This window comes from Cetorhinus maximus, chromosome 17, assembly GCF_964194155.1.
Source record: "Cetorhinus maximus chromosome 17, sCetMax3.hap1.1, whole genome shotgun sequence".
NCBI classification, from domain to species: Eukaryota; Metazoa; Chordata; class Chondrichthyes; order Lamniformes; family Cetorhinidae; genus Cetorhinus; species Cetorhinus maximus.
In genome coordinates, this window is record NC_135895.1 from 49,386,088 (window position 1) to 49,402,830 (window position 16,743).

The following is a 16,743-nucleotide window of genomic DNA, read 5'->3' on the forward strand; positions in this document are numbered from 1 at the left end:
AGACCATGCAGGGTTTTAAAATCAAGGATGAGGTTTTTAAATTTGGTGCATTGGTGGCCAGTGAGCCAATGTAGACCAATTAGGACATGGATGGTAAGTGAGTTGACCTTACTGTGGAGAAGCTTATATGCAGCAGGGTTGGACAAGTTGGGGATTATGGATGGTGGAGGGAGAGAAAATGAAGCCATGACAAAGTGTGTGTAAGGATGTCAGTAGCAAAGGTCTGAAGTCTGGAATAGAGGCATGAAATCTGGAGAAGGTAGAAACAAGTGAAGTTCAGCTAAGGGTCCAACTGGACCTGGTTGAGCCTGAGGCACTGCTCAAGGAGAGGAATAGTGTAGGGTCTGCATTGGACACTGAAGGCAATAGTCTCAGTCTTCCAAATACTGATCTGGAGAACAATGGATGTTGGACAACAAATCTGACAGCAGGGAGGCAGTCAATGGTTTGACCGGTTGGCAGACAGATCAAGCTGGATACCATTCACATACATGTGAGGCTGGCTTTTGTTTGTGGATAATGTTTTCCATGGAGCATTATGTGCATGAGGAAGAGAAGGAAGCCAAGAATAGATCTCTGGGGACTTCAGAGGTGACAATGCAGGGGCAGGTAGGCAAGCCAGTATGGGAGATGTATAGGCTGTCTTCAACAACATAGAAATGAAAAGATACAAGGCCGTTCAACAAATCTGGGCAACAAAGAAGATGCATTAGAAGGCAATGGCATTCTCAACCATGTTAAATACCATGGAGATGTTGAGGAGTACAAGTTGAGGAAATGTACAGTTTCAGAAAATGTTCCTGACTTTCCTTAGGATCTCTTTGTACCTGAATGGTCCACAATGAAGATGGGCAGAATCAGAATCTCTTTCAAATATAGGATTTTGAGGCAGCTTGTCCGGGGAGCTGCTGAGAAGATGTTTCCCTCATGGGGAACATCCCGCTTCCTGTAAGGACTCCATCCCATTCTCTCAGTTCCTTCGCCTCCGTCGCATCTGTTCTGATGATGCCACTTTCAAAAACAGTTCCTCTGACATGTCTTCCTTCTTCCTTAACCGAGATTTTCCACCCACGGCGGTTGACAGAGCCCTCAACCATGTCTGGCCCGTCTCTCACGCATCCGCCCTCACACCTTCCTCTCCCTCCCAGAACCATGACGGGGTCCCCCTGGTCCTCACTTATCACCCCACCAGCGTCCGCATTCAAAGGATCATCCTCCGCCATTTACGCCAACTCCAGCATGATGCCACCACCAAACACATCTTCCCTTCACCCCCCCGGTGGCATTCCGCAGGGATCGTTCCCTCCGGGACACCCTGGTCTACTCCTCCGTCACCCCCTACACCTCAACCGCTTCCCATGTCACCTTCCCATGCAACTGCAGAAGGTGCAACACCTGCCCCTTTACTTCCCCCCTCCTCACCGCCCAAGGGCCCAAACACTCCTTTCAAGTGAAGCAGCGTTTCACTTGTATTTCCCTCAATTTAGTCTACTGCATTCACTGTTCCCAATGCGGTTTCCTCTACATTGGAGAGACCAAACGCAGACTGGGTGACCACTTTGTGGAACACCTTCGGTCTGTCCGCAAGCATGACCCAGACCTCCCTGTCACTTGCCATTTCAACACCCCACCCTGCTCTCATGCCCACATGTCCATCCTTGGCTTGCTGCATTGTTCCAGTGAAGCTCAACGCAAACTGGAGGAACAGCATCTCAACAGCACTTTACAGCCTTCCGGACTGAATATTGAGTTCAACAACTTTAGATCATGAACTCTCTCCTCCATCCCTAACCCCTTTCTGATCCCCCTTTTTTCCAATAATTTATATAGATTTTTCTTTTCCCACCTATTTCCATTATTTCTACCTTTTAGCCTATTTTGATCCCTTCCCCCCACCCCACCCCCACTAGGGCTATCTGTACCTTGCTCATCCTACGTTCTACCCTTAATGTCACCTATTAGCACATTTCTTAGCTAATATCGCCAACGTCAACACCTCTTTGTCCTTTTGTCTATGACATCTTTTGGTTATCTCCACCTATCACTGGCCCTCTATCCAGCTCTACCTGTCCCACCCCCCTTAAACCAGTTTATATTTCACCTCTCATCTATTTTTCCTTAGTTCTGTTGAAGAGTCATACGGACTCGAAATTTTAACTGTACTCCTCTCCGTAGATGCTGTCAGGCCTGCTGAGTTTTTCCAGTTATCTTTATTATTGTTTTTGTTTTGGATTTCCAGCATCCGCAGTTTTTTGCTTTTATCTAGAATTAGAGGGCACAGTTTCAAAACAAGGGGTCTCCCATTTAAGACAGCAATAAGCAGAATTTCTTGTCACAGAGGGCCATTAGTCTTCAGAATTCTCCACTTCAGAGAGCAGTGGAAACTGCGTCATTGAATATATTCAAGGCTGAGTTAGGTACATTTTTGATCCAGAAAGGAATCAAGGTTTATGGGGGTAGGCAGGAAAGTGAAGTTGGGCCACAATCAGTTCAGCCAGGCTCGAGGGGCCAAATGTTCTACTCCTGCACCTGTTTCTTATGTTCTCATGTAAACATAGGCTTTCCTGACTGTGAACACTCAAGAGAAAAATTAAATCTAAAAATCTAATTTGATTCTCACAAATCTCACTTGCTAAATTGAATTACTAATATGTGCAATAGGTGAGAAAGAGCAAAGTGTATAACAAATTCTGAAAATAACAGCAAATAGGATGAGGGTTTTATAATGGATTCACTCCTCTAAATTACTGCCCTTCCAATGAAGATAAAACATTATTTCCACGATTTTTGCATTCTTTCGGCATTTAAAGGGCTTTGATTACATTCAGTTTTGCCTGACACCTAGTGTAAATCACCTATTACTTAGCATTGGCAAGTGGCAAGATAAGTGTGAGATAAAAACAAAAAGCTAAAAGCTACTGCGGATGCTGGAAATCCAAAACAAAAACAGAATTACCTGGAAAAACTCAGCAGGTCTGGCAGCATCGGCGGAGAAGAAATCAGTTAACGTTTCGAGCCTTCATGGCCCTTCGGCAGAACTGAAGCATAGTTAGAAGAAGGGAGAAATATAAATTGGTTTAAGGTGGGTGGGGTGGGGGGGGGGTGTGGGGAGAGAGAGAGACATTGAGGGTGTGGTGATTGTGGAGATGAGCAGATAATCAAAAGATGTCACAGACAAAAGGGTCAAAGAGGTGTTTTGTCTGAGAAAAGTGCTAATTAAGAATGGAAGACAGGATATTCAAAGTACAGCTCTAGTGGGGGTAGGGTGGAAAGGCTAACAAGGTTTTAGTTTTAGATTTAAAAATAATGGAAATAGGTGGGGAAAGAAGAATCTATATAAATTATTGAAAAAAAAGTGGGGGGGGGGGGAAGAAACGGGGTGGGGATGGGGGGAGGGGGAGTTTAAGATCTAAAGTTGTTGAATTCAATATTCAGCCCGGAAGGCTGTAAAGTGCCTAGTCGGAAGATGAGGTGCTGTTCCTCCAGTTTGCGTTGGGCTTCACTGGAACAATGCAGCAAGCCAAGGACAGACATGTGGGCAAGAGAACAGGGTGGAGTGTTAAAATGGCAAGCGACAGGTAGGTTTGGGTCTTTCTTGCGGACAGACCGCAGGTGTTCCGCAAAACGGTCGCCCAGTTTGCGTTTGGTCTCTCCAATGTAGAGGAGACCGCATTGGGAGCAACGAATGCAGTAGACTAAGTTGGGGGAAATGCAAGTGAAATGCTGCTTCACTTGAAAGGAGTGTTTGGGCCCTTGGACGGTGAGGAGAGAGGAAGTGAAGGGGCAGGTGTTGCATCTTCTGCGTGGGCATGGGGAGGTGCCATAAGTGGGGGTTCAGGAGTAGGGGGTGATGGAGGAGTGGACCAGGGTGTCCCGGAGGGAACAATCCCTACGGAATGCCGTCAGGGGGGGTGAAGGGAAGATGTGTTTGGTGGTGGCATCATGCTGGAGTTGGCGGAAAGTTGCGATAAATGTGAGACTTGCCAATGTACCAACTTGGAAAGTTTAATGAGTTAGCAGAGCTAAGGAAAGGTTGAAGCTGCAATATCTGTGTTCCCAATCTTTGGCCTGCCCCTTTCCAGACAGACATAAACTCTAGCATAAACTCCAGATAACCTAGCACATTCCAGAACGTCATTTAAATAGTGAAAAGGGTAAGACAACTGCATTTGAGCTTCAAGTTTTCAGTACAGTAAAGAAAGCAGCTAATGGGATGCCACCAGGGTAGATAATATATTAATTAAGACAAAGAACATCACCTCATAATAACAGCTGAAAATTTAACCAAAGAGCATGGATTTAAGTTAGAGGGAAATAAATTACTAATAATGTCTTTGTTGGAAGAATGATAAGTGTTAACAATAATCTGTCAAACAGCGTGTGAACAGCAAAATTATTTGACATTCAAAATGTAGCTGATACTTAGGAGAGTATATGTACTAGAGGCATAAGGTTCAATGCGACTAATGTTTTTTCCAAATACTCCAGGCTTGGAGGCCCCATTCGCGAACATACTTCTGAAAACTACTCTGACTTTGCTGGAGAGTTTTTGAAATTGACAACGTGGCATCGTTACAGCAAAATGCATGTCAATGTTGTCGATTACTTTTTATTTTCAAAATGAGTTCTAATTTCATCACAAAGCCAAAACTCAATAATGGAATCACTTTGTTTTAAGTTGACAATTCCTTTCTTCTTGGATCTCCAAACTAAGGGACCCTAAGCGCCTAAAGGACCCGAACTGCAGAAGAGCACGTTTACACTGAAATCACAGAATACCAGCATTAGGCAGTCGCGTCTGAAGATTTATTCTGTTGTGTGGTGACTGTGTTTACACAACGTCTCTAACATTGCTGGGAAATGGTGACCACTTGACCGTGAAGCTAAATGTACTTTCCAGGGGAAAAGGTATTGCTTCTGATATCTAAGAGGGCTGCGTACTTATACTGCTTTCATTGGAGGAACGAAATCATTCTCCATGCCCTTCTGATCAAATTTTGTAATATTCCATCTTAAGGAAAAGCGATATTACCATTTAAGCCTTTCCAATAATACCTACTACTATTATTCTAATAATATTGTGCACTGTTACTTCAAACTGAGGCACAATCCAAGCGAGAACTGCACAAACAAGGACGCAGCTCCTGGCTTCTAAATCATGGTATTGGGGTAAAAATCATTCAGGTCTTTATGTGCACTGATATGGGTAAGTCTTCAGAACCAATTTCTCTTTTAGCTACTTCTAATAAATGAGTTAATGTTCCTAAAATAACGCGGTTGTCATTCATCTAGAGCTACCCAACAGCGGAAATCTTCTCCAACAGATTTACCATGTTGCTGCAAATATGGGCCACAGACATTCCTGGAGTCTGTATTCAATAGCCTGCGACATGTAGGAACGGATTTTCAGCTAATCGTTAGGATAATGGCTAAAGTCCAAAGGACATTACTTCTGGGGAAGCATATATTTTGTAAAGAGAATTCACTAATTGAACAGCAATCCGCAAGATGTCCTCTCCAGAGTATTAGGTACAATGTAATAACTCTTGGTGCATAACAACAAATGGAATAGGTCCTTTGCATTTAACTTGGTTTTGTACGAGAATAAAAGCTTCACAGATTTAGTTCATGTTGGTGATATGCTGCGAACTGCCCTTTAAATGCCAACTGTTTCAGAATAGGAGCCGGGCATCGTGGAGGAGCATTCCAAAATAAAGCATTAAGTTAGTACCTACGCTTTTGATGGTCAATTGGGAATGAGGTAGATAGACAAACATTATTTGTATGAAAAAAGCAAAAAAACTGCGGATGCTGGATATCCAAAACAAAAATAAAAATACCTGGAAAAACTCAGCAGGTCTGACAGCATCTGCGGAGAGGAACACAGTTAAAGTTTCGAGTCCGTGTGACTCTTCAACAGAACTAAGGAAAAATAGAAAAGAGGTGAAATATAAGCTGGTTTAAGGGGGGATGGGACGGGTAGAGCTGGATAGAGGGCCAGTGATAGGTGGAGATAGCCAAGAGATGTCATAGACAAAGGAACAAAGAGGTGTTGAAGGTGGAATATTATTTGTATGAACCCGGGCACCGACGAAACTAGCGACACTTTAGAAACACTATCTCAGATCTGGCTTTTAAACAAATGCAACCGTTGCTACTATCAAGATCAAATTTGGCATACGGTATATAGACTAGTGCTCAACCGGTTTCCATGTTGGCATAAACTACCAACCTCCCACCGCGGTGCCGAGAGGTGGCCCAGCCAAGGTCAGCGAACCCCCATGTTAATGCTGAGCAAAACCACCACCGTTGTTGAAGCTTGGGCCCACCTGGTCCCACAAGTTTCACTTGGTGTAGGGCAAGCGTCCACAGCCAGAGTGCTAAAAGTTGTACCAGTTTAATACTTTGTGCAGACAATTCTGAAAAGGGTTGTCTGGATTTTCAGGTTTGCATCCATGCTTGCTTGTGTTTTTACATATTAGTCTGCCATCTCTCAGATGCACAAGCTTAAACACAATCAAATAAGCATTGTGCACGTTTACCTCGTGGATCCCCGCTTGAAGGTTTGGCCAAGGTAAGTAACTGTCTAGGTGAGTCCCTTCTCCAATATCGGACTTGGAGGCGCCCTCGAACTCTTTAAATGCACAATTCATTTATTCAGCTCCGCAGCAATTACTAACATTTGAGGGATATGATGACGAGCAGAAATCTGTACCTTATTTGCCTTGTACTGAGGCCATTGCCGTAAGTGAAAATTGCGAATTAGGAGATAACCAGGCATGGTGAGCGGGGAGAGCGGTATATGGACTAGTGGACTAGTCGCTGGGGTTTTCTGCCCTCACATCCTGTTGTGTCAGGAGAAGCTGACCATTCTGCCTTGTCGGTGCCTTTTCTTTCCCTCCAGATATAATGGTCCAATTTCTTTATTTGTAGAAATCTCCCCAGTCTGAATCCATTATACTGCCCCAAACACGCTTCCCTTTTGTTCATCTGATCATGTGGAATCCCGAAAATTATACTCCACAGTTTACCCAGTGCAAATTCCTTGACTTGCTCTCCTGAACCCATCACCCCTGAATGGTAACCTCGATAGGCATTGTGAGCGTTTTCCTCCACTTAACGCCAGTCAGAATTCTCACTGCAACACTTTTTGCCTTAGGTTACAGTTTGATGCTGTTGATATGCTTGCACTTAACTTTAAACTCGTACTTCATGTCACTTCAACCTGGTGTTGGAGGCATCAACATAAAATGGCAGCATAACTCCAAGGCAGGTTTCCCATCTGATGTCAAAGCAGATTGGTGGCTGACAGTCCCTCAGAGTAACTGTCAGAAACTACCTCAGATTCACTGTAAGGCGCCAATGCCATGTAAAAATGTATTTATAAAGCGTTCAGGCTGTCTGCTTAACAAAATGGCAACTTTTAAAACTTAATTTGAAGCATTTTAAATGTTGGCCAGTTCAGTCTCTAACATTAGGAATTCTTGTCCGAGGGGAGAAGCTCTGAGCATGCGTCCAATTTATAGTGCGCAAATTGAGTGTTAAAGGTAACAACCTAGTTCCCAATTGCATGGATCTGACTTTTAAATAAGGTGTCAACTCCGGCCCTGACTTTGAATGCAGGCTCCATTTCTGCTCTAACTGCAGTATGGGTGTGAAAGAAAAATCACTCCTCACGGACACTAATGTACCAACAGCTAGTGGTCTGCGGCTGCTACCGAAACTCCTTCGTGTTACCATACTCGCTGCCCTGCTTTGTGCAAGGCGATTTTGGCCCTTCTGATTTATCTTTCTTATTCATATCTTTGTTTGGGTTCTGTTTCCCTCAACTGGCACAATATTGCTCTTTAATTTAAAATGCACAAAAAGATAAGTCAAAATGAACCTATTTTCTGAAGTAGTACTCAGTTACTAAGAGAGCGATATATGCTACGTATTAAAAACTCTTTTTACAATGTATTTATATTTATATTAAATACTTACCCGGGGCAACTACATTATCCATAAAACCCACCAAACATTTCCAGTTTCATAAGAATTAGGAGATTTGAGAATGTGCTTGCGTAAGAAAGCCTGTCAAAGTGTCTGTCGGCGTGAGCAGAACAGCAAACATGTCAATAATACCAGCTGGAGATGGCGATCAGTGATACAAAAGCCTCTGTCAGACATCCTGAGCGTCCCTGGCTCCACAGCCACTTGAGGTGAAACCAGAACTGAGAGCAGTTACTGGGCAATAAAGTGCAGGAAACTTCCAATAACGCTCCGGGTTCTGCCTCCGCACTGAACGAAACGAATGGTCCCAATACTCATCAATCAGCCGCATTACAAATGGTCTGTGACTGGGCACATTGTTTATCAATAAACAATATATAACGGCGATTAAAAAAAAACAGATTCTGAAAATAATGTAATGACCTTTTCCATACCGCCGATTGCTTCTTTATTTGATCGAATTTAACAGGGGCAACAACTTCGCTTATGAAACAAAAACAGAATTACCTGTTTTTAACTTCGCTTATGAGTTTTATTTAATCTGCATTTGATACCTCGACAAAATAAAAGTGTAAGATTCTCGGGTTATTACTAAATCCATATGTTGTCAGATTGATCGAGAATTTGGGAAACGAAAAGTAGGATTTCTTTTTAGTACAGGTTCAGAGAATGTAAGTCTATATACACATCCCGGGAGCGGATGAAAAAAATGACTTCAGACACGTGCCCAAGTATGCGTGTTTTTGCAGTTTCTCTTTTTTTCTAGACTTAGAATTGTTAAACGGCTTTATTTCTAATTATTATTATTTCTAAACATTATTTCTAATATGCTTTACCAGGATTATCTAATTTTCCTTCAGCACCGGTGAGCTGCTCCATGCCGAGACTGTAATTGCAGTTTGAGTCTATATTACATTCATTTCTTTTCATATTCTATGCTTTTATGCTTAGTAACATATGAAGACTAGAGCCCGGAATCTGGATGCTACCAGATGCGGGGTTTACGTTTGAACAGTTGAGTGTAATCCCAGACAAAGCAGTTTAATGTTCTAAAACCGTCATTCCCTTCTGGAAATTGTCTTGGAGTGTTTTTTTTTATCTAAGTCAAAGACATTATATAAGGATATACGGACCTGCCCCTGGGCAGATCACTACTACACTATATAAGTGCAAGTTGTTGATATTGTAAACTTTAAGATGCTTCAAGGAAATCTTTTTACATATCTCAAAGCAATCCCAGAACATTTGAAACAATGACAGGTTTGTATTAACCAGGTGTCAGAAAACAAAGGCAGCCTCATCTTCCGTGTAATTAGAAAAACAATTGTCACCCACTGGACAATAGGCTTTCGATCGATGCCTAATTCGATCAGTGGGCTGCTGCTGTGTAAATCCTTTCCAATTATTTTTGGAGAGCAAACTCCAGATTAACAGTTTAACAAGAATGAACAATACACGGAAGATGTGGTGTCGTAAATGTAGCATTCAAAATACTGTTCTCAAAGGGAACCAGTTTCGAATTAAATCGTCACTATTACCCGTCAGACATATTTGCATTGCTTTTAAATTATTTAAGAAAATAATCTTGTGTAACTTCACTTTTATTTGTTCTCCTTCCCTCCTTTCGTTTCCTTTTTAGTTTCAGATATATCCAGATTCAATTTGTAAACACACGTACAGACATGTACACGAAGCCATTTTAAATTCCATATTACTCGTTGCCTCATTAGGAATGTCATCCCCACGCAATAAAAAGCAGAAATACACAGCGGCTCCGTTATTTTTAATTTCTTTGCAAATTTAGCTTTCTAATGAGCCCTGGCTCACAAAACGGATTGCCACATACATTCATTTATTTGTGGATATGCTTCCAAAAAAAAGAAAGACAATTTCTTTTAACGTAAAAAAACAATATTTATTTATTTTTGTCGTTTCCGGTAAGAACAAATCAGAAATTTTGCATCTAATGCAGCTATTACACAAACTAAACGATAAATATTTTCTCCCCGAAATACATACAAAAAGTACCACAGAGTATGCGATTAAACTGGTTCTTCTCAATTCTGAAAGGAAACGAAATATTGATTACCTTTAACCAAACAGTCATTACCTGTTGACAAATTGTGACAGATGTGTATCCTTCACAGACAGAAAACAATCCTGTTTGTACTGAAATTTACATTCTTACAGCGCTGAACTAGAAATGTAAAATACCATCGCACGGTATTGATAAAGTAAGGATAGAAAAACGATGAGCTTTGGCAGTATAGTTCGGTATAAATATGTAAAAGAGCTAACCTTGAGTTGTTTTGTGGTTTAGGAATGTCACTGTTTTGCTGCTTCTCCCCTAAAAGTAGAAAACATTCTACATGAATCTTTCAAGTCCAGGTGCATAATTTGTTTGTCTCATGTAGGTGGTATTGCCATTGAGCTGAGTAAGTCCATTCACCTGATGGTTGGATAAGCCCAAAAGTTGCTCAGTGTGGTCGGAGCAGGTGTTTGCTCTCATGGACGGTATGGCGAGTCGATTTGAAGGACAATACATCTGGCTATTATTGGGCGAATAGCTGGCCTGGGGCATAGGTAAGTGAGGAGGGGACGTGGAATAGGAATAGGTCATGTTCGAAGTCACGCTGTTCGAAGACCTGTTCAACATGGCCCCCATCCCAGTGGGACTTACCGACTGCGACTGAAAACTCGAAGCATCTGCCCCACCAACTGAACAACTGGCCATCGGTCCCAGTTCTCCATTTACGTGAGAGTTCAAATCAATCCCTGAAGAGGCCTGTAGAACAGACTGTTGGCTGATGAGATTGTCAATACTGAACATCCTGTGCTGAGCCTGGCTCACTGCTGAGGTTTGGTAATGATGCAACATGGCCGGGTGGTGGCTAGCAGTGTGGACCTGAGGACTGTAGCCCGAGCCCACGTTTGGATAGAGTGTATTGGGATAGGAAGGTCTCCCAACTGGGGTTGGAGTGAAGGCGCTGGAATTTTGCATGTAGCCTGGATAGGTGGTGATGTCTGATCGCTTGAAACGTTTCCTTCGGCGTAAAAAGCTCCCGTTATCGAACATATCTTCAGCTGCCGGATCCAGCGTCCAGTAGTTGCCCTTCCCAGGGCGGCCGGGCTCGCGAGGAATCTTGACAAAACAATCATTGAGGGTTAGGTTGTGGCGGATTGAGTTTTGCCACTTCTTGGAGTTTTCCCTATAGAATGGGAACCGGTCCATTATAAACTTGTAAATACCCCCAAGGGTCAGCTTCCTTTCTGGTGAGTTGGCAATGGCCATGGCGATCAGTGCTATGTAACTGTATGGGGGTTTGCCACGCTGGATTGGACGCTTCCTCCTTCTGCCTCCAGTAGTCGGTACCAGTCCCTCAATATCCCCCACGTTCTCGTCATCTCTCTCCGCGCTCGGCGTGTTACCTCTGGGCTCCGATTTGACCATCACCTCATCCTTTCCCGGCGACCCCATTGACACGTCCGCGGAGCTATCCAAGGGGCTCGAAGCAGAGGAAGCCTCCGTGGGCGACTGCTGGGATTCTGCAGTCATGGTGCACATGCCAGTAAAGTACGAAATGTCGGCTAGATTCATAAACTTCAGCCTGAGGTCTTCCCAGTACACAGTCTGATGTAGGTTTGTTGTTGGGGAGGCCGGATCAGGTGCTGAACTGACGCCACCTGGCTTATATGTCAGAGCAAAAGGAGCCTGGCGCCACCCTATTTGCCCTCATTGTGTCAAAGCTTTTAATTAGCATGCCCACCCACCTTCCCCCAAACTCTCCAAATAGGTACACGAAGTACTAACAATACGCTGAAAACGAGATTAGAATTTTAATGTGCAGTTAGAGGAAATCATCAACAAGGAGAATCCGCAAAAAGTTCACAAAGTGCTCGATGATGTGTAAAGGCATTTTATGGTTGAAACTACATGACCCAGTGAATAGTATTCTGCAATGTAGAATATGTATTAGTTCGCATTGTGTAATAAGGCTCCTCTAATGTGACTGCAAAATTTCCTAAATCATGTACTGTATATTCTAATTATTGTATTAAATCTTAACTACATTTTGGTGTTGATTTTAACTTGACTATAGGCACAGTGGACTAAATAAATATTTACGTGTATCCTTAAAGGCCCGTCTCATTGGACGGACTATTGTGCTGTGCTGTAGAACACCGGATATAAATTGCATACAAAAAATAATATATTTATATCACTTCTGAAATTATCAATTTCTAGCCCACAGAAAAATTATATCAACGCTTACCACACAATCCGTTGAATCCATTCGATGTAGGATATTTGTTTATAATACAGTATCGGAGGTAGAAAGGTACAAATTGCCATTTGTGCATTTGCCACACTAGTTTCCGAGCTCTGTTCAAGCGAATACGAAACGTGGCTTTACTTATGAGGGTAGAAAATGATCACTTCTCAGAAAGAAAATGTACGTTTCAATTCCTCTAGCATTTCAGCAACGAATTGAATTGGATAATATAAATATTATTTTAAGGGCGTGTGGTCTGCATTATTTCGCCTACGGTGATTAGAGGGTAACATGTAACAAGGTTAGTCATTTATAGAGAAATAACTCTCGCTAGCTTTCGTCGGAACGAAAAAACTGCAATTCGTCAGCTTTAGAATCGGAACTTTTCTTCTGAACTAGAACCAGGGATAAACCAGTGAGACAAATATATTTTAAAATCCATTAGAAATGTCAGACACGTTTGACAAATGAGTGAGATGTTATTAAACATTTCTGCTGATTACAGTTACTGTCAATAGTTGAAGTTTAATTTGGTGCTGCTGTTTGTATTGTTGATCAATATGTTATCAATTTATCATTATCTTAAAATGCAACATATCGGATTGGTCAGAATTAAGGGTTAGAGTTAGGAAGAATCACAGATTAAATACGAATTTTATAAAAGTCATCATATACAGGTAAGAATAACAGGCCCGTTATAATTTTCCGTTTCCTGATCAGAAGCAACACGTGCTTAAGGAATTGTGAAACGAGTAACAAATAAGGTGAGGCTTCCGCGGTAGCTCAGCGTTTGGAAATAGATAAGAGGACCGGAGTTTGGCCTCGCTTGTGCTTCGATTACTACCTCGGCAAGGTAAGGAGTATTGTAATTTCAGCAATACTGGTTCATGAATGGTTCCTTCCGTTCTGAACGCAAATCTTCCTCGTTGAAACATTGTGGATGGTGCTGTACTCTTACATTTGAGGGTTGTTCTTTTTCAGGTGGACTGTCCAACTCTTCGCCTATCCCCAGTCGACCGCACAGCGTTTGGATCAGGTCATCCACTCGAAGAAACTAAAGCGACCAGTGCTTCTCTGGAGCAAAGTGGTTGTTGTTTGAGGTTAATAGCAAGGGCTTGTGTCTGAAGAATACTTTTCAGTCACATCATATTAATAAACGAAATAATTTTACAAATGTATAATTAAAATTATACAGAGATATATCGTTAAATGTTTTGTGTTCAATTCATTTATAGGTTCTCGGAAGTGCTGTTTAAATAATGCCGCTCACCATAGATACATTGATAATGAAAAATACATTAATTAATGGCGTTTTATAAGAATGAATTCGGAACTGATTTCTATTATTGTATTTAGGCTGTGAAATAGTATTACAGTCATCCGGTGAGGTGAATTTTTATGACAACATTAAGCGTAAATTTCTCCAGTGCATGTCATCAGGCTATATTTCAGATTTCCAGCATCCGCATTATTTTGCTTTTGTGACAGTTAAAACCTTTCAAGTATTTCATCAGGGGCTGCTGGCGAAACTTTCACTTTCCGGCAACTGAGCAAAATGATCACCGAGTGTATTTGAGCTGCACAGGGACCCAGTGAACATAATCAGTTCCTTAAGTTATGAAGAGATATTATCTAAATAAGGAGATTAAATCTCCTTAACCAGTAAAGATTTCAATTCCAATCAGAAAATATCCTTGCGTCTTAATTTCAATCACCTCCAGGGTAAGTAGTTGAAGGATAATGAAAAATATGTTTTTGAAATATTACTGATGGAATACAGTCAAGTGTAACTTGAACTGTTGTCCCCATTTTCGCTCAGTGTCCCCTTTTCCTATCACGATTCTTCAACGTAATCCTTCCTTATTGTTTACAATCGTGATTGTACGATATAATTCTCTGCTTTGATGTAGACCTCCGTTAGGTCATCTTTCAATCATTTCCTTTTAAAGCTGAAAGCAAAAGTTTCCCAAGTTTCCTCTCAGCTCAGTCCGTGTGATTAAAAACAAAAAAGGCTGGAGATAGTCAGCAGGTCAGGTAGCATCTGTGGAGAGAGAGAAACAGAGGTCAAGGATCCTTCACTTTTTGTTTTAATTTCAGTTTTCACCTTTATATCATTTTTATAAACATATCAGTTTTACTTGCATGGACAGTCATTTTATACATCGCACTGGGAGAGGAATTAATAATGATAAAACTGTATGATTCTGAATACATTAAAATTCATATCGAATATCTGCTCTCGGTCTGTCTGAATGATTCTAGACAGCACTAAAGAAAGATAAGCTGTTGCCAACGGGTTTGGAGCTAGTTATTGTCAAATCATTTCTAGATTAAAATATTTTGCAGCATTTGCCAATAAGGATGTAATGAGGAATCAGTTTGCAGATATTGCAGATGTTATCATCCTGACACATATCTTTTAATAACGTAATTTGGTTGGAAGTGATCGAGTAGAAATATCAGAGGAGCAATCCCACAAAATAATATAATTCCTACTTGTTATTTACAGGAAAAAAAATAAATGCGATAATTGCATTCTCACAGCCCCTGTCTTATTAATGTATCACTGGATAAAATAGACAACTGCAAGAAAAACTACGATGAAGAAGAATCACTTGTTTATTAAATTATTGTTTTTCTTCTTATTTTCTGTCCATCTAGATATGGAAATAATAGAGACTTTGGACAGACTTGGGCTCTATGGAACGTTAAGTTGATACATGAAGCATTCAATTTCTTAGATACAGCTTTAACAAAGGAGGGGAGAGTTCTCGTTCAAGCAGGTGCTGAGGTCAAAGATATCATGTTAAATGAAATACTAAAGATGCTACCTGCTGGGTAGATTTGTGACGGACTTGAAGACACTAGTTCTCAAATTAAACCTTGTGATGCTATCAGTTTACCCGATTTTATTTAACAAATAGATCAACGTCTCCGTTTTTTTTCAAAGTACGTGTTAGCTGTTCATACATATCCCATGGCATAAATCCGTACCCTGTGCAGAATTGAAACGTATTCGCAGTGTCTCAATAAAGAACACCAGCAGATATCAAAATCACTGATAACCATTGCAGCAACAGTCTCGGTTTATTTAGCGTATTCTCTGGAAGGATTGAGGTTGACATTGAGCATGGGAAAAGGGGGGGAATGGAAAATGGGAAGCATGATGAAAGAGGCTTTTGAAGACAGGGCAGTTGGGGAAGTGGAAGGGAATGCACGGGACATTCGGGTGAAACAAGAAGCGTGGTGTTAGCGGGAGTGAAGGACGTATGCAGAGACATAAGCAGGAGATTACTAGGCTGGAGGGAGGCTGGGAAAATAATGGCGAGAAATTTGAAATTGCAATTGATTTTTTATGATGTGAATAATGCAGTATTCGCTGCCTTCTCATTTGAGCTTATCCAAAATAAGGGCAACTAGGGATGGGCAATAAATGCCTGCCCAGCCAGCGAAGCCAACATCCTGTGAATGAATAATAAAAAAACTCTGCTGCCCATATTTTAACTTGTACCAAGTCCCATTCATCCAGCACCCTACATTCGCTGACCTACATTTTCTCCCAGTCTTCGGCAAGGTCTTGATTTTAAACCTCCCATCCTTGTTTTCAAATTCCCTCAAGTCTTTGTACCTCCCTGTCTCTGTGATGTCCTCCAGCCCTACAATCTGAGATCTCTGCACTAATTCTCATCTCTTGCACATCCCTGATTTCCATCACTCCATTAGAGCCTATGCCCAAGCTGAACTGCGGAGGCTGTAAATTTTGGAATTCTGTCCTTAAATCTCTCTGCCTATCTACCTCTCTCTCTCTCTCTCTCTGTCTCTATCTCCTTTAGGATGTTCCTCAAAACCTATTCCTTTGATCAAGCTTTGGCCGCCTAGCTTAATAACTCCTTACTGGCTCAGTGTCAAATTTTTCCTTAGGCCTTTTGAAATGTCAGAAGTATAAATGTACGTTGTTGATTTCCTTAGTTACCAATAACAGTTATTTTGTAACTGAACAGGTTGCTAAACTGCACCACAAGGGCATTAGGGGTGGCTACATATTGTAAGACTGGAGTCACGTGTAGTCCAGACCAGGTAGTGATAGTCAGTTCCCTTTTCTGACAGACATTAGGGGCTGGATTTTCACACCTGAGGCGGATAGCTTGAGTCAGGAAATCTGCTGGCTCGCCGCATCTGCCTCGGGAAAAAGTGCCCCGAATGGTGATTGTTGCTCTAGGGTCAGGTGAGGAATGGAGTCAAGTCAGTTGCCCTCAGAAGCAGATCAGAGGTGGCCAGAGGAGCTGCCAAATGCTGAGGTGGGCTGATTCAAAGGCCTGCCTCAGTTCTCTGGGACTTCATCCCAGTTGTTTTGTTAAATATTAGGCCCTCTGGCTCTCACCCCTCACACTCTATCATTCCCCATCCACTCTCCCTGCCCCATCCATGGGAACGCATGCCTCTCACTCATCTCCATGGCCATCATGCCCTCCATGCC

At 41.9% G+C, this 16,743-nt stretch overlaps 1 protein-coding gene across 1 annotated transcript; it reads right to left on the reverse strand.

Moving 5' to 3' along the window:
• Nucleotides 1-9,856: 9,856 nt before the first annotated feature.
• foxe3 (forkhead box E3) lies at nucleotides 9,857-11,796 on the reverse strand. The gene is made up of 2 exons (XM_078561838.1): nucleotides 10,291-11,796; nucleotides 9,857-10,055 (listed from the first exon to the last, which is right to left on the reverse strand). The coding sequence occupies exon 1, from the start codon at nucleotides 11,588-11,590 to the stop codon at nucleotides 10,358-10,360; it is 1,233 nt and encodes a 410-aa protein (XP_078417964.1). The 5' UTR covers nucleotides 11,591-11,796; the 3' UTR covers nucleotides 9,857-10,055; nucleotides 10,291-10,357.
• Between the last annotated feature and the right edge of the window lie 4,947 nt (nucleotides 11,797-16,743).